Consider the following 18,482-nt stretch of genomic DNA (forward strand, 5'->3'; position numbering starts at 1 on the left):
GCACAGGCAGGAGGAAGAAGAAAGAACACCTAACTTCAACACCACCAGCAAGAAACATATCAGCATTCAGAGAAAGTTGAAAGAAATCTTTCAGCTGGCTGGCTACCTAGCTCAAGGCTAACCACACTCTTAACACAATAATAAGTCAATCCTCACTGAATAATTAAATAGAGAGCCTTCATAAGTATTGACTTAATGTGACAGCAAGTCTATAGTGACTTGGGGTTTGCTTATGTAAACACAATCTCTTGTTCAGCTTACTTAGCAGTTCAATGAAATAGAACAGTCCTTCAATTAAAATCAAATGATGCATACATTTAATTCTTTTCTCCTCTTACCGGATAATAATAGGATTGGAACATAGGTGAAGGGATGAGGGAGAAGTGGACAAAACAGGATCTGTTTTTGGACAATGATGAGTATGTTCAATGTCTGTCTCTTGAAGAACGAAATGGTCTTGGCTATGATCCCTGGGTCCTGTGGGGAGACCGAAATGAGCTTAGGTTGACTTCTGCCCATCTAGGCCCCCTGATCCTCTCCCTGAGAGAAATGGAATATTGGTCTCTTGGTAGTAGGCTGTGTCTGATTGATTGTTTTTGGTCAGCTGAGGTCCAGTGGCTCTAACCACCGTGTCTTCCAGATTATTATTTGCCACGAATATATTCATATTTCACCTGGAGAAGGGATGAGGTACTGTGTGAGCTACACACTGGATGAGGCATTGAGAAAGCACCCAGTCATTTCCTGGGACGGTTTCAGAAAAGAAACAAACCTTCCCAATCCCTTGGCTTCAGAGTCCTAGGAGAAGTCCAGAGAGTAGTAGGCTAGGAAAAGTGGGGAGGCTGAGGACATCAGGTTGGAAGGGAAAACCCATTCATTGGCTTTGGAGTTGGGCTAGGTCCCCTGGCCTCATTACTGTGATATTCGACTAGTGAGACTGTCTGTGCCTCACTTTCCTTATCGTTAGGCTAGGGATAATCATCCTGATGTTCAGGCATTGCTGTGATACAGTGTGGTGTTCATGAAAGTACTTTGTGTGGTGCAGTACTACCACAGAAGTGCTTGTTCATAAGTCAGGGATATTTCAGTCCTTTTTTCTGAAGGGACAGGAACACTGCATGACACAGAGTTTCTCATGCTAAGGCATGGTTAGTGGGGCCCCTAATATTGATCATGACAACCGTGAGTACCTACTGTGCCAGGCACTGTGTCAGGCACTGTCTAGACACTGCCTACATTGCTAGTTGGATAGCTCCTTCTGCCTTCATGAGGACCAGTGTGGGCTAAGTACTGTATTACTTCCATTTTGTACCTGAGAAAGTTTGAGACCTCATTTAATGACCTGCTAAAGGCTATACAGCTAGTGAGTAGCAGAGCCAAGGTCCAAACACAGTATGCAGTCACAACAGAAACTGGACATCATACACCTAGGTGAGCTTCTGTGGAGGGGTTATGAAGGAAGTCAGATTGTGAACATGGCCCCTGTGGTAGGAAATCAAACTCTATATCCCACTTGGAGCAATGCCTGAACTTCGGAATCATGCCCAGAAGGGTTGGAGGACAGTTTCCAGGGCAGTGTCAGGCCCATCTCCATCTGCCCACTCCCAGGAACTGGGGCTGCTCAAGAATGAGGAGCTATCCCTGGAGTTGAGGGCTTATTCTTTTCTACCTCTTTGCTTCAAGGCAGAGTCAGCTGAATTGGCTGATGTCCCCAGAACATCTCTACTGGAGCTTCAGAGAAATCGTTGTTTATAATAACACAGGATTTCAGAAGTCTGCTTCAGCAAAACCTCAAGACATAATTACAATCGTCAAGCGACTTTATTAAAGGAGAACATAATGGTGTCTTCTGTTAGTACCTTTTTCTTGTTAGTGTCTTCCGCTCACAGCTTCATATTTTTCCTTGTTTATAACCAGGGGGCATAAACTTTATCAGCTCCTTTTAAATCTCTTAACATGATTTCATGTTTAAATTTTCATATATTGACACAGTCTGTGTCCTTGTCATGTTCGATAACAATGCAACTTTCTCTGATGTTGACACCCTATGAACTGCTCCCGCCCTTCAGCTAGAACCAGTCCCCAGCAAGGAGTATCTTCCACAGAGCTGTGGGAATGTGGTCGGTCAGCATTTGTTTCCAAACTTATTTTTGTTGAACTGTTCATGTTGTCTTAGCTTTTTTTTGGGGGGGGGTCCAGTCGTGGGGCCTGAACTCTGGGCCTGGGCACTGTCCCTCAGCTCTTCAGCTCAAGGCTAGCACTCTACCAGTTGAGCTACAGCGCCATTTCCGGCTTTTTTCTTTTTTGCTTATGTGGTGCTGAGGAATCGAACCCAGGGTCTCAGGCATGCAAGGCAAGCGCTCTACCACTGAGCCACCTTCCCAGCCCTGTCTTAGCTTTTTGCATGTGTTATAGATCTCTGTGGATTTGATGTTTGGCCTGTGATGATGATGATGATGATGATTCTTCATTATTACTACTATTATTATTATTATTTTTTGGTGCTAGGAATTGAAAAGAGAGCCTTTATATGTTAGGCAAGAAATGTACCACTAAATTATATTCCCAGCTGATGTGAACTTCTTTTTTTAAGTGTGCTTTTTTTTTATCACTTCAAACATGGACAGAGAAGGTCATGCAATCTCAGGGAATGAAGTTAGTAGTAGTCAATTTTTTTTTTAAATGACAGAGACTCAACTAGGTTAAGAAAGATATCAAATAATTGATTGGCTTACATAATCAAATAAAGAAAGGGCAAGAGAGTTATTCAAGTACAAAGAGGACTCTCTCTCCCTCTCTCCTTGTTTTCTTTCTTTCTGCAGGTTGCTGTGTGTGTGTGTTCTTATTGAGACCTCCAGGGCCTATAGTCCTGATATATTTGTGCTCAGACTAGGTGTCTCACAACTAGAAGAGTGAATTCTCTTATTTAACACATTAGAAGACTTGAGGCAAGGATCATGCTTGTGTTACTTCCTTATTTCTAGATCATGGTGACCAGGAGAAAGGGGTTCCAGGCATTGGTCCAGCTTGGGTCATTTGTCCATCTGGGCCTAGAAGATGATGTGTAGTCTTTTAGGATGAAGTTCTTTTTTCCCCCAACTCACGCTTCAGGGGAGCTACCATTCTGAGTAGAAATAATAAGTCTCCAATGTATAATTAATTATGCAATAAACATGAGGGAGAGAAGCCAGGTTGCTCCCTGGTTTCAATCAACCCATGGTAGCAGTGGGCATGAAACCAGGAGGAGGCTGGGAAGATCAGGAGGGAGGATGAGGTTGTCCACTCTGAGCCCCGAGTGTCAGAAAGGAGGTATGTAGGTGCAATCCATGTTCCACTCTCTCAGTGTTGCATCACATTGAACCCATTTAACCGAGCCTTCTACCACTCAGAAAGACTTTAGAAATCCAGTCCAGAGGTTCTTCAGTCTATTAAAACCATTTCCTTTGCCTTCCCATGCATGCAGTCTTTCACAGGTAATTGATACTTCTTCAAGCCCCCTTTCCCCTCCATGAAGCATTCAAGTGCCCCAATCATTTTTTTTTTTTCTGTAGAGGGAGTACTGGTCTACTCCATTCTTTTGGACAAGCATTTAACCAGCATGTGCTGCTTTTAGGGAAGCTGGGCCATCTAGCCTTTCTGAGCTACCATGTCCTTACTGTGAAACGTGTCTGCTTTGTGAGATTGTTTAGAAGTAGTAAGTGAGATGACAGCATTATACACAGAGTAGGTCCTCCATAAATGTTGGGTCCCTTTCCTCCTCTAAACTCACTGCTAGGACTGAGAGCAACCCTTTGCTTTCCTTGGCAACCATGTAGCAGGGTCAGTCCTGGGAACTCTGGGAAGGTGACTAGAACTTCAGACCCCGTGCAGCCCCCCCCCATTAGAATGTTCTGGGAATTCTGTGGGAGTAATTCTAGAACAGACAGATTTGGGGACACTCTTGGACAGTGTTTATCGCCTGGCCAGAGGAGGGCTTCACTGATAATAGATGCTATTATTCCTTTGCTTGGCTCAGACCAAAGCCTAACATGGAGTAGGGTGTTTCTCTGTAGGGTCAGTAAGGTGTGTGTGTGTGTGTGTGTGTGTGTGGCACTAATGTGTAGTCTTTTGATGTAACCACAACCTCCTTGGTACCTTTCTGAAAAGTACCTACCAGTCAAGCTTTGAAATGTGCAGATGGCTGCCCCCCCCCAGTCTGGAGCTCTCTTCTACATCATCTGGGGGGGCCTTGCTACAGAGGATTGCTGGCCCTGCGGCTACAATTTCAAGTTGTGTATCTTTGGGTTGGAGCCTAGAGAATTTGCATTTCTAACAGGTTCCCAGTTGATGCCAATGTGGTTGGTTTGTTCATCACACTTTGAGAACCGCTTTGAGAAGTCTCTTCTTCAAATCCGGGCGATTGCTGCATGTGCGGGCTGATCTCTGCACATCCAGCCCTGCTTTGCTCCCTTCTTGGTGGAACATCTGTGCTTGTCAAATAGGGTGTGGGATCTAACTAGTCTAGCTAGTTAAGTTGAAGCCCAGAACCAGAAAACTGGAATGAGTATGTCTGAGGTATATACTTAAAAAAAAGAGAGGAAGAAAATGATTTATCTGAAATGCAAATGAACTGGATATTCTGCATTTAATATGGCAACTTTTTCATCAAATTAGGGGGCAAGTGTTTCTCCTGCTGTTTCCCTGTGATTGAATAGGCTGCAGCTGCTAATGAAGCCGACCCAAAGAGGGTTTTTGTGTTTTTCGGACAATCCACCTGCTGCCCTCCGCTCCGTTGGCTGTCTCCTCTCCTTCACAGCAGAGATGCACTTGGCTTGTGTGCATTTTGGTTTTCTTGCTGGCTTTCTGCCTCCTCTCACTACTTGTCACTTTGTCTCTTTCTCTATGGCTTCCTTTATGCCATCTCTTTTCCGGGGCCTCTCATAAAGGCAGAAATCTGTCGAAGCAATGGTCTGATCCAGGGAAGGTCTGTTCTTGGCAATAGGAATGGAGTTAAGAGATCAGTGCCCTCCCGGTGAACAGGAGAAGAAGTGACATTTGGCCTAGAGATGAGGCAGACATCACCAGCTGGCTTGTCATGTATTATGAAAGGGTAACATTTGCCTTGGAGAGTGTTGCCTACCAGGAATGGGCTAGCGTGCTCGGGCAGCCAGTTCTCATCGTGGTTGGAGTTGGAGTGTATCAGGCGACTGAAGGAAATTGACACCACTTGGTCTCCCACTCTGACAGAGGGAGCTTACTACCGTGGATTTATTGTGCACTAAGAGGCTGTGAGAAACTTGAGCAATCAAAGGCCTCCTGGAGACTTGGACATGGTAACCTCTTAAATGGCTCCATTTGTCACTTTTGCTTGCCAAGACTGCCGTAGTGCTGAGAATGGAGAAGTGGGCAACAGAAGGCCTAACTGCTTCTTTTCCTTTCCCCCTGCTGTCTGCTGGTCCAAGCCCATATCCTTTCCTCCCTTTACTCTGTCCAGATTCCTCTCTGAACCCTGGACTGACCATGCTATCAGTGAAGTAGGCCATAGCCACAGAGGAGTGAGATTGTGTTTGCCCTCTAGTTCACTCTGGGGTCTGCTTGAGGGATTCTGTGCCATTACCTGGCTTCCAAGGCCCTTGCTACTTTTCTAGGTGGCTAGGTGAAGAGAGCTTTCTGGAGGAGGGACTGGAAGAGGCTTTGGGGAGGCAGGAAATGGCAGGCTGGCCCTGTGCAGGACTACGGGCTTTGGAAGGGGCTTCTGTGTTTCAGCCAAATGCTGTTTAGATACATTTTTGACCTAAAGATGGTAACTAGAGACTTCGCCTGTGCTGCAGCTGCCCTGCTCCTGCTCTGTAGGATCTAAGTTTTGGCTCTATTTTCTCTGTTGTATGTAGTCCCACTCAGTGATGGTGCCTGACTTGATCCTTTTAGCTCTCTGGACAGGGATTCGAACAAAGCAAATGAAGAAGTATTCAAAAAAGTTGTAGTGTTTCCTAGGCTGCTATAACAAAACACCAGAAGATGATACTTAAAAACACATGTATTCTAGCTACTGAGAAGGTGGAGATGGGGAGGATTGTGTTTGGAGGCCAGACTGTCGAGACCATATACCTCAATCAACAAGGCAGGTATAATTGGAACATTTGCATCCCAGTTACGAAGGAACCATAGACAGAAGGATTGAAGTTCAAGGCCAGCCTGAGCAAAAAATGAGTAACCCAGCTGAAAAAAAATAACTAGTGCCCCAAAGACTGACATTGTGGCTGAAATGTTAGAGGGCTTGTACAGCAAGCAGAAGGCCCTGAATTTGAAGTCGAGGTGCCAGCAGGCCATGTTCTCTCTGAGAGCTCAAAGAACAATCTTCTGGTGGTGCTGGCAATCCTTGGCTTGGAGACCCATTCACTCTAGTCTCTGTCTCTGTCGTGTCCTAGTCTTTGCTTTGTGGGTCTGTCTCTTCTCTTTCTCTAAGAATGTGCATCATTGGATTTAGGGCTCACTTGAATTTGCTGTGACCTGATCTTAACTTGGTTATAGCTTCAATCCCTATTTCTAAGCAAGGGAACATTCACAGATGTTCTTAGACATTAGGACTTCAGCCTATTTTTGGCCAGGACACAACTCAACCCACATCAGGTTTTCTTCTCTTTTGTTGCTTTCCAAATCCCATTAAGAGTCTCTGTCTCCCTCAGCCCACTCCTCAGGTCTCTGGAGATCCAGGACGAGGACAGAGATGATCCCTCCTTCTCCTGTCTCTTGGTCTCTTCTCAGTTGCTGGGTAGCAGAGAGGGGCAGATACTGGTTTTGAAGTTCAAGGCCAAATCTTATCCTGCAATTGGTGAGGGTGAGACTAGAGATGCTGCGTTTCCTGTTGGTAATAGGAGAGAGGCTGTGGAGGATGACATTGCTTTCCCAGAGGCACAGAAGGAGGCCAGGATGGAAGGACCCCTTCCCTTCTAGGAGCAGTGGAGCCTGTCTGAAAGGGCATCTGCCTGCTCTTGGAGATTTGGATTGGAGTCCTGACTCCACTGCTCAGTAGCTCTGTGATCTTAGGCTAATTTCATTTCTCTGAGGCTCAGCTTTGTTGTCTGTCAATTGGGATAATAATAGCTGCTTGTCAGACTTCACAGGGGTTTTGTGAGGATTAAATGATAAAAGATGGATGTTAAGGCCCCATTTAAAAAATCATCATGGCAAAATAACATCAATTCAGCATTCTAACCATTTTGAAATCTACAACTCAGGGGCACTAAGTACATTTACAGTGTTGTACAACCTCCCCCATCCATCTCCAGAACCTTTTCATCATGTTAAACAGTGAATGTACTGTATATACTATAAACTGTAAGCCTACAAGCACTTTTTATTTATTTGATCAGTAAGGAAACTGAGTCCCTGAGAAGCAAGGCAGTTGCTCATGGTTGCCCACTGAGCTAGGGCACTGTTGCACAGAGAATTCCCATTCCTGACTTTTAGTTTGATGTTAATGATCTTCACTGGCTCCAGGGGTCTGGGATGTATGCCCTTTTTTGGGGTCAGATCTTTCTAGAGGGCCTTTTCTCTGTAAATCACAGCCCACCATGGAGTGAATCTCAAGTGGGGTACTTCAGCTACCTTCTAATGGCCTAGGGCCTGAATGGCGAGGTTAGGGTCTACTCAGCAGGCTCTGAGTACCTTCACGACAAGCCTGTGCTCTCTGCTTTCAGCCTATATCCCTGAAACCTCTCATCTCCTTTTACCTCTATCTACTCCTTTCTCAAATGGGACACAGTACAAGGGGGAGGGCTAGGAGAGCTGAATCTTTGGATGGCTTTGTGAAGTCCTTTAATGTATGCCAAGGATGCGGGTGAGGGGATTCTGGCTCTCCTAGCAGCTGGTTCATTTAGTGGAGTCACTAGGGACTGTGTATATGGCTATTGTGGTTCTGTTTTGTGTTCATCACTGGGAAGATGCCAGTGAGTGAAGCCTCATCACCAGTTCTTGGAGCTACTGTGACTCAGCTGCTGTGATACTTGAGGCCACACGGCCAAAGACATCCACCTGTAGGAGCTGATGATTCCTGGGATGGTTACCACATTTGTTAGATACCTGGTACTCTGTGTAACCCTCCATACCCAGCTCTGAGGCTGGAGGCTGGGGACACACCCAGTCTGACAGCATCTGCCTTTCGGTAGCTCATGGCGGAAAGTGGCACAGTGCAATATTCAAGTGGTCACAATGTGGTGTCAGGTGGCCATAGAGAAGAGTGGGTGCTGGCATGCTGCAGTATCAGAGGGAGATAAGGCTGGGGCTTCCTGGTGGGGTTGGGGAACTCTGGAAGGGGCAACAGGATGGACTTTGCTTGAGGTGATGCAGAAGAGCCTAGGCAGGAATGCTGGTTGAATGGTCTTACCCTAAAGACAGTTTCCTTCCACCCTCCTGGATACCAACTCTTTCTAGCCTCAGACAGAGTGTAAGGCGTGGCTTTGCAGTTATTAGTGGACCCCTTTTACCCGAGGAACAATGATATGTGGCAGGATTTGGTTATCCCTGAGTGTGGCCAACAGTGAGAGCCTGGCTCTCTGGCCCTGGACCCAGGGCCCTGCCTGGAGCTTTTGAGTTCTCTGGATGACAAGAGCAGTTTGGAGCCCACTCCTGTGGCTCATTTTTGAGCCCTCTTTGCCAGATTGACTCTGTACTTTCCCTAAGGTACACTGTGCCCCTGCCTGTCCAGGAAGTCTGTCCTCAAGTTGCTCACAGCTTGAAGTCTCCAAGCCTTAGGTTCCCCCATTTTTCCCTCTCCTTGACTTCCTTTAGTTGGGAGAAGCTGGTGAGCAGCTCTGCCCTGCACACAAGTGGGGCAGAGGAGGTAATCAGGCCACTAAGCTCAACTCCTGTTTCCTTCTTCGGGTCTTTCCCCCAGGTCCCGACTGGCAGACTTCCATGCCAACTGTCGAGCCTCCTACCGAACACTGACTGGCTGCCCTGAGGACAACTACCAGGCGTGTCTGGGATCCTATGCTGGCATGATCGGTAAGTTCTCCTCGTGTTGTTGGAGCTCACAGTGACTTCTTGCTGCCTCACCCCATGGGCTTGGGGGCTGCAGCTCAGCTCAGGGCTGGTGGTGGAGATAGCCTGCTCTTGGCCTTCTCTGTGGTGAATTCAGATAGAGCTTCGAGGAGCAAGTGGGGGCGATTAGTTCTTTATGGAGGAAGGAGCTTCGCTATTTATTACTGGGGAGAGGATGGCCCCAGGGGCCTTACCAGACTTTAGAAGTAAGAAATGACCTTCTAGATACTGCGTTTCCATGGACTGTCTTACTGGATTCTAGCCAGCAACAATCACGAGGGATGTATTAGGATCTCCATTGAGCAGATGAAGAAACTGAGACTAACAGAAAATGAATACCTTGACCAGGCTCATCTGACTAGTCAATGTTGACATCAGGATCTGATCCGTGAGCCTTCATTGCTTTGGTTTTTAGAAGACATTCTCTTTTCATGGTGGAGAAGGAGAATGTAGAGGCCTGCAGACTGGGGCAGAGCTCCTGGGGTCCTTTCTGGTGACAAGGGGCTCCATGTCGTCTGTATTTTTGGCCCCTCTGTCCCTCTATCCTAGCTGATCGTGTGCTCCCTAGGATGCTCAGAATGAGCATTGGAAGTGGGGGTGCAGGTGCACCTGGCAGGGCAGACATCCACCTGGGGGTCAAAGGGAAGCCCCTACAGCTCTTCTTCTTTCCCGCTCTTCCTCCATGCGTAGGGTTTGATATGACTCCCAACTATGTGGACTCGAGCCCCACCAGCATCGTGGTGTCCCCTTGGTGCAGTTGTCGGGGCAGCGGAAACATGGAGGAGGAGTGTGAGAAGTTCCTAAGGGATTTCACTGAGAATCCGTGCCTCCGTAAGTCTGGGCATGCTCTCTCTCTCTTCCCAGGGGCCCCTCATGTCCCACCCTAACCCTACTGCATGGGAGGGAGCCTGCAGCTGACCATTCATTCCTTTTACCATTGGGAGGGCTGGCAATATGCATGGGCATCTATACCATGGGACTCTGGGATTTGTACTTGTGGAGATTTGCACGAGAACACTCAAGTCCATGTCAAATCAAGACTAAGGGCTTCTGATCTGCTGTTCTGACTGCTCCAGCCAGGTTCCTTGAGAGACTGAGCTGTCTCACAAGGCTCTCAGGTATCTGTCCTTTCTTCCCTTAGAGAGTTTCACCTGGGAATGGGTGACTTTCTCTTCTAGTCATCCAACTCCTAATCGAATAGTTGCAGAGAGCGGGAGCCCACAGCTTGCTCTCCCTCCATCTTGGGACTTGGACACCTCCTACTGAGCATGCCACCCCAACACCTCTTCCCTCCTTTCTTTTCTTTCCATCCATTTGTCCATCTATCTTTTTCCTTTCCTTTCTATATGACCCTGGGAGTTCGGATACAGATTTTAGTGTTTATCATTGAATGTAAAGCTGGATAGAAATAAACAGAAGCTGTCTGTGATCCCAGTACAAAATGAACAGTCCCTAGGGTGGAGTTATTTTCTTCCATTAAAAAAACCATTTTAATTTTGAATTAGCAGGCATTTTTGTAGTATGAGAGTATCACTGTGATTTTTATCATTGTTGTCGTTGTTGGTTATGGGCTTGAGCTCAGGGCCTGGGCACTGTCCCTGAGCTCTTTGTGCTCAAGGCTAGCACTCTGCCACTTTGAGCCACAACATCATTTCTAGTTTTCTGGTGGTTCATTGGAGAAGATTCTCAGGGATTTTCCTGCCCGGGTTGGCTTTGACCCATGATCCTCAGATCTCAGCCTTCTGAGTAGCTAGGATTATAGGCGGGAACCACTGGTCCCCACCTATCACTGTGATCCCCCCCCCCACATACACAAAGCACTTCAGACAGATTTACCTGCTTCACCAGATTCTTACCTTTGTATTTCTCCTTAATTGTGCAGGGTTCTTTAGAGCCTGGGGTAAGGGTGCCCAAGTCAGCAGGAGTGAGGAGGCCCTGAGGTTTCTGTGAGGCCCTTGATAACCAGCAGGCCCTCAGTCATTTGAAGAGGCAGGGTGCACTTATTGATCTACTCATTTCAGGAAACAGTAGTGGGGAGCCTGCTCAGCACTGAGCCGCCTTGCTACCGTAGCCTCTTAGATGACCTGGTGACAGTTGTCTGGACAGGTAGACCTCCTTATGGGGGTTATTGGGATTCAAGGTATGAGTGATGGTTGTCCCAATGTGGAGGGACCCATAGGAAGGCTGTTGTAGGTGTCCACAGGAGAGGACATGACCAGTCATGACTGACTGGTACCCGGAGCAGGAGGGGAGGAGGTGGTGACAGGAGATGGGCTGAGGAGATCTTTCAGTCGTGGGCCCAGGTGACTGCCAGTGAGTGTCTAGGGTGAACCCATAGGTTTCAGGCAAATAGAGATGGCTTCTTCAAGACTGGTGACAAGGGGGAGAGAAGCACTGCCAGTGGCAGGAAGAGATGCCCAACTCAGGTGTGGACATGAGGACTTCAGAGTGCATTGAGGACCTGGGGTACACATTTTTCTAGACAGTTGGGTGTAGGGGTGAGTATTAGGGATAGAGCTTTGTCTAAGATGTCCCATTAGTTATCCTTATTGATAGCGTGGATGGGGAGGCTGCCATGGGGAAGCATAGCGTGTGGAGAGGGAGGAGGACTGGTTGGAATCTGAGATGGTAGAGGAGGAAGAAGATCCTATGGCTAGGGAGGTTCACAGGAGGGGTTTGTGGCATAGATTGTTGAGAAGATGCTCTTGCCACTCTTGCTACCCCCTCTCTCTAGACTCCGATGATTGCCACTTCTTCTTTACTTCCTTTCCTCTGCTACAGTGTTCACTATGTGCATTGCCTTGGCCTCATCGCCTACTAGGCTAATCCAAGGACAGCAGTGGTCACGGTGGGAGCTGGGCAGCAGTGATGGATGTGGATCCTGATTTTTCTGCATTTATCTGTCCTCTTCCACCCAGGGAATGCCATCCAGGCCTTTGGCAATGGCACAGATGTGAATGTGTCCCCCAAAAGCCCCTCATCACAGGCCACCCAGACCCCTCGGGTGGAGAAGACTCCTTCTTTGCCAGATGACCTCAGTGACAGCACCAGCCTGGGGACCAGTGTCATCACCACTTGCACATCTGTCCAGGTGAGGGCTTGTGGTTCTGAAGCGTGAAAGCGTGGAAAGGTACCATGAAACGGTGTGAAGAACCATAAACCAGGACTCCAGAGGGAGTACTGTTGGTCCTTCTGTTAGCTAAGGATCTCAAGAGGCAGGGAGGAGCTCGTGGAGGTTGCTTCTAACCTGTTCATCCATTTAGGCATCCATCTTCCGAGTATGAAGCACCTGTTACCCTGCAGTGATGTTCTAGATACTTGGAGTGGGGCACGAGAGAAGTGTAGTGATTGTCATTTCTCAGCTATCTGCCAACTAGCAGGACGCATGTCAATAGATTCTTGACCATCAAATTGAACTCTCACATAATGCACTTTCATGGTCCGGAAACTGACCTAGGGGGCTTGCTTGACACACCCAATATCACAGAGCTGATTGGTGGGGGATATAATTTCAGTCCTATGTTTAGCTTTAATGTTACTAATGTTCATCTGTCTTACTTCCGCCCTTCCCTCTTATTTTCCTTTCTCCCTCTTGCCCTCCCTCTCTTCTCTTTCCTTCCCTGTTTCTCTCCCTTCTGTCATCTGCCCACTCATCTATTCATCCACTGTGGGTTAGAAACCCAGTGCCAGGTCTTATGTGAGATGTGACGAGTACCTTGGTGACTGAGGTCCTTGGTTTTATGGTCCTTATTATCTTGTTGAGGGTCAAATGGTGAAATAAGCATCAGATATGGACTGCTCTACACAGGTGCAGGAAAGATTTTGGCATTAGATGATATCATAAGACTTGGAAAGGGGCCTTAGAGTGGCTGTTGTGGGAGGTTCACCACACTTTCCCTGTCTGCCCTGTGTTTTGTTTTCTTTTGTCGGTCGTGGGGCTTGAACACTGGGTTTGAGCGCTGTCCCTCAGCTCTTCAGCTCAAAGTGAGTGCTCTACCGCTTGAGCCACAGCACTGCTTCTGGTTTTCTAGTGGTTTATTGGAGATAAGGGTCTATGGTCTTTCCTGCCTGGGCTGGCTTTGAACTGTAATCCTCAGATCTTAGCTTCCTGAGTAGCTTGAATGACAGGCATGAGCCACCAGTGCCCGGCTTGCCCTGTGTGGGCGGGGGTGGTTTCCAAAGCCCTTTCTTCTGGGCGGTTATCTGCTGTGCAAAGGCCGGAGGAGTCCAGGGAGGGAGCAGGAAGCTGCTCTGAGCTCAGGTACCACTTTCAGGCCCTGGGTTGCTGGCTCACCTGGGTGGCATCTTATCAACAGCCAGCTGCACAGAGGCACTGCTTGGGGTGTGGAGCTATCTTTCCCTAGTGCAGATTTGTGCTTTTTGCAATGAACAGGGAATGCTTAGGTAGGCGGGTACTTTGCCGGGCCATGTGCAGCATCTCAGGGAGCAGGCTCAATAGACGTGTTCTGGTCCATTGGTAGAATTGGGCTCAGGCCTCTGGTCTCTTAAGACCCTAAGCTTCTTGTTCTATTCAGGGGTTACCTTGACCCAAGGAGCTGTCTTTTGGACACCAAAAGATATAGGACTCTGTGGTCTAGAAAATGGAAGTTTGGGCTGGGTCTGTGCAGCCAGAATCTATAACCAAATCTGCAGCACTTGTGGGAAACTCTTCCAGGCAGAGTGAGGATGGCTAGTGCATTCCAGCAGCGAGGCTGCTCAGCCCTGGGGCCTGCTGGTGCCAGTGTTCTCAGGTTCAAAACTCTTCCTCTTGTGTGTTCCATGTAATGTTTGCACATAGGTCCTCTGATAGCATCAGTATTCAGATATGATTTTCACACACATTAGCTGAGCTGGGAAAAGAGACTCAGGGCTGTGGGCGTTGGCCAGATCCTCTGGGTAGGCACACCCCGGGGTAGAACTCCACTTGCGCCAGCCACGTCTAGGTCTTTGAGGGGTTCAGGGTTGCCTAGGAACTGGCATCCACAATCCTAGGTGTTGTTCTGCCCCACCTCAGAGGTCAGTTGGATTTGTTGTATTCTTAAAATATTATTATTACTGTTGTTGTTATTGTTTGCCAGTCCTGGGGCTTGAGCACGGGGCCTGGGCACTGTCCCTGAGCTTCTTTTTGTTCAAGGATAGCACTCTACCACTTGGAGCCACAGCACTATTTCTGGCTTCTTCTGTTTATGTCCTGAGGAATCGAAACCAGGGCTTCATGTATGCTAGGCAAGCACTCTACCACCAAGCCACGTTTCCAGCCCTGAAATCTTACTTTTTAAAAGCAGATTAGTAAAAAAATAATTTCATGCACAGCTCCAATATATAAAATGAACAAAAACAGAATGGCTTTGAGTGGAGTAAGGACTTCGGGTCCCATAGTGCTGTCTGCCTGTATGATTCCACCCAGACTTGTACTTAGCAATCACCATGGAGGTGAGATCGGCCCCAGGGAACCTGACAGCTAGAGTAGAAAGTGACAGCACATATGAGTGACTGAGGACTGACGAAGGGGCAGGAAAGGGCAGGTAGAAAGAGTGACCATCGCAAGGCCCCTACAGTGGTGTGGGTATGTTCTGTTCCCTGAAGTGGTCTCCCACAGCTGAGTAGAGCAGTGACACATCTGAGAAGTAGAATTTAGTACACACAAGCAGTTGGTGGGTTGCCTGGGTCATATCTTGGCATCTGGGAGATACTGGTACTGTGTTGGCAAACAGTGTCCCTCTGGGTATGGCCTGGTTCCATTCCTACTATCTTAATAATCAGCACAATCTCATCTCTGCTATTGGCAGGGACTCTACTCTTGGCCAAGGTCTCTGGGTGACAGCTGGGCCTTGTTTAGCTGACCAGATGCCCTGGGTGGTAGATTGCCTATGGTATCCAAGGGATTATTGATACCTCTGGCTAAGATCTGTGAGTTAGACATAATTTCTTGGGCTTCCCAGTTGTTTCTGATGGCCAGAGCTACCCAAAAAATGCTTTGGGAACTAACCATTTGTATCTAGGATGGAAGCATCATGTCCTTATTGGTTCTCATGGGAGTTAATTGAATATATACCCTATGGTCCTGCCTCCAAATGGTTATGCCAGGGCAGAGAATCCTGAATGATCACCCAGGCAGCCTTTCTTTTTCACTGCTCATCTTGTTGACAGAGTGCTTGAGTACTGTACATCTGTTTGTGATGAAAATGGCCAGGTGCAGTTGCTAGATGTCCACCTGACATGCGCCAGTGGCAGACATCACTAATCAATCACCTCCACCCTCAGCCTCCTAAGCTCAAATGAGGTCTCATGATCTTTTCCTGCATATCTTTCCAGAAGCCATGGCAAATAATGAGCTGGCATTCGGAAGCTGTTTCTGATTCGTGGCATTCATTCATTTACTCGTTCTTGCATGCATGCATCTAGTAAAACATTAATTGAGTTGCTGTTATGAGCCAAACACTGTTCAGTGCAAGGCATAGAAGACATGGTTCTTGCCTCTGAAGAACTCTGAGTGGTAGACAGCTATGTGGATGAGTGGTGACTACAGAATGCTGCAAACTCATGAGCAGAGTTGAAAACTTTGTTCTCCATGAGCCCAGAGAGGCCAGAATCTAACCACACAGAGGGTTTCAGAAGGGACAGGGGTGTACATTGCTGCAAGGGACTCTCACATACTCTGTGTGTAACAGTGCCAGCAGAGGTTGGCAGGGTCTTACGTGAGTCCCTGGAACAAAGCCTGGCTCCCAAACGGCTGGTGATCTAGCCTCACACATGCCTTCTCTCCACAGGAGCAAGGGCTGAAGGTCAACAACTCCAAAGAGTTGAGCATGTGCTTCACAGAGGTGAGTAGGGGCAGATCAGGGGGTGGGTGTAGGAGACTTGCCCACAGGGGGCTTTGAATCTCATTGCACAGGTTGGGCCAGAGTGGACACCCCCTCTTCTGCAGTTGGCATGGGGGAGTGTAAAGGCTACAGCCAGAATCCGTGGTTGTCTCATGCGGGACAGAAGTGGCTGCTCTGATCAGAGGCCCTCCTCCACTTTCCTTAGTCTCTCAGACAAACATAGTGAGCACCTGCTTTAGTGTGATTTTTACACGTGATGTTTTTTCCCCTCCCTATGGGAAAAACACAGTCCCTGCACAGGAAATGTGTGCGTGACTTACAGGCCCAACATGATGTTAGGTGACAGGAAAAAGCAGTATAAGATTCTTCAGGAGAGACAATCGTATTCAGATGTGTAGGAGGAGACCCCAGCAACATTAGAGAGAAGGAGGATGTGGCTTCTTCAATTCCCATCTCAAGGGGTTTGAGGACCTTGGGGCTTCCTTCCTCTCCTTAATACCTTCTACCATCTCCCTGCTCATTGGATGATACACCCTCAGCCCTGATTCAGGGAGGAGCAGCCTGTGTGATGGAGACAACTGCCAGAAAAACAAAACAATCCCCAAACCCAAGAGCATCAACTTTGCTCTTGCCCTGCCCAGAACTTTGGAAGCCTGACTGTACCCTCAGGAGGCAAAGGAGGAAAGATCTTTGGGCGATCAGAGGTGGTGAGGGTAGAAATGGGTTCCTTGTCCTTTTCTTTGCCTGAACCCAGCCCTGCTGACAGCTTTTCCCCCTCCCCTGTTGTTGTTGTTGTTATTCTCTGTCTGTCTGTCCTTCTGCCGTGGACTCAGCTCACTACAAACATCATGCCGGGGAGTAAAAAGGTGGTCAAACCTAACTCAGGCCCCAGCAGAGCCAGACCATCGGCTGCCTTGACTGCACTCCTCCTCCTGATGCTGACATTGGCCTTGTAGGCCGGGGGAACCACGGCACAAGATTTCTACGCTCTCCACAGACGAGAACTCCCGCCTAACAACATGGAAACAAACCCACACCTCCCCACACAACCCCCTTTGCAAAAAAAGAAAAAAAAAAAAGAAAAAAGAAAAAAGGAAAAAAAAAAAGTTCTTTTTCCCACCTTGTCTCTGAATCTGTCTCCTCCCAGCTTTCTTCTCTGGAGAAGTTTTTCTAAACCAAACAGACAAGATGGTGGGCAGCCTGAGAGCCAGCCCTGAGGTCCCCTGGCCAGGGACACCCAGTGCTGATGAGAGCACAAGGCTGTGGAAATTCCCTTCATGTCGTCTGGTTCTTTTTTCTCTCTGGACCCTTCTGATATAAGAGGCCCAGACCAGCCCCCTGCTAGGGTGGGACTTGCACCGTGCCCAGTGTAGGCTGGGTACGGGAAAACCGCAGCTGCCATGGAGCCGCCCACCCTCAGGGCCTGTTGGGGGTCTAGCAGAGGGCATTGATCACCTTGGAAGCAGGGCCAACCAGGCCATGCCAGCCTTTCCTCTTGGCTTCCAAGATGATAATTTAGCCTCCCCTCTGCCCTCAGGTGTCTGGGTGGGTCTGTGTCTGGTGTGGGAGATCCCACACCTGGGCTGGGCCCCTGGACCAGACTATAGGGTGATGGGGGCTGGGACAGCTCCAGGAGGAGCCCATCTGGGAGAATTCCTACAGGGAGGACGCAAGCCGTGGATGCTGTGTGTCTCTCTTCCTGATGGCAGGAATTTTGAAGTCAAAGAGAAGTGATGATCTGTGGGCTTTTCTTTTGTTTATTGTGGGTCCATTTGGCGGGTCTCCCTTTGGGCAGAAGGGACCATTGAAGGGGTGGAGGAGACCACAGCTGGATGTGTGGCAACCACCTTCTCTGATCTCGCAGAGCTCAGTTCTCTCTCCTCTCCTTTCTTCATCTCCACTTTCTCTTTCCTCATTTCCAAGACAATGTCAACTGTCTGTCTGTACATATGGAACTCCTTTCTCAATGTATGTGTATATACACATCCATATACATATATCCTGTGCTTTTTCTCTTTCCTTTTTTTAAGAAACAAAACTATGGAAATAATACCCTACAGATGAGCGGAGATGTATTATTGTAAAGTTTATTTTTTTTAATAATGTTGTCTATAATGGGAACAAAGGAAACGGACTCCCATGAGCCCTGCACCGGTTGGGATGACAGCTGTGGCCAAGGACTGATCCACAGTCACGCTTAACCAGGCTCGAATAAACGTACTAGGAAGAGACTTGCCTTCTGCCTCACTCTCGTGTACCTTTCTTTTTTGTTTGTATGTGTGTGTGTTGGTTGTGGTGCTTGAACTCGGCCTGGACGCTGTCCCTCAGCTCTTCAGCTTAAGGACAGCACTCTACCACTCAAGCCACAGCGCCACTTCTGGTTTTCTGGTAGTCTCACGGACTTTCCTGCTTGGGCTGGCTTTGAACCGTGATCCTCAGATCTCAGCCTCGTGAGTAGCTAGGATTACAGGTGTGAGCCACTGACACGCAGCTTCATGTGCCTTTGCTGGGTTTGTTCACGACACTTGTTGGGTGCTTATCTGGAGCTTCTGTTGGAGCTTCTATATGCACACTGTGTGTGTGTGTGTGTGTGTGTGTGTGTGTGTGTGTGTACACGTGTGCGTGCACGTGTCTTGC

At 48.1% G+C, this 18,482-nt stretch overlaps 1 protein-coding gene across 2 annotated transcripts in view; it reads left to right on the forward strand.

Moving 5' to 3' along the window:
- The window catches only part of Gfra2 (GDNF family receptor alpha 2), a 75,343-nt gene extending 57,262 nt beyond the window's left edge, over positions 1 to 18,081 (forward strand). For both annotated transcript variants that reach the window (XM_013034467.1, XM_013034468.1), the window contains exons 5-9: positions 8,876 to 8,985; positions 9,712 to 9,852; positions 11,940 to 12,112; positions 15,792 to 15,845; positions 16,679 to 18,081. In XM_013034467.1, the coding sequence (XP_012889921.1) occupies positions 8,876 to 8,985; positions 9,712 to 9,852; positions 11,940 to 12,112; positions 15,792 to 15,845; positions 16,679 to 16,801 (601 nt within the window). In that variant the 3' untranslated portion in view covers positions 16,802 to 18,081. The remainder of the gene's footprint in view (positions 1 to 8,875; positions 8,986 to 9,711; positions 9,853 to 11,939; positions 12,113 to 15,791; positions 15,846 to 16,678) is intronic.
- The last annotated feature ends 401 nt before the right edge of the window (positions 18,082 to 18,482 follow it).

This window comes from Dipodomys ordii, unplaced genomic scaffold (genome assembly GCF_000151885.1).
Source record: "Dipodomys ordii isolate 6190 unplaced genomic scaffold, Dord_2.0 Scaffold189, whole genome shotgun sequence".
NCBI lineage: Eukaryota > Metazoa > Chordata > Mammalia > Rodentia > Heteromyidae > Dipodomys > Dipodomys ordii.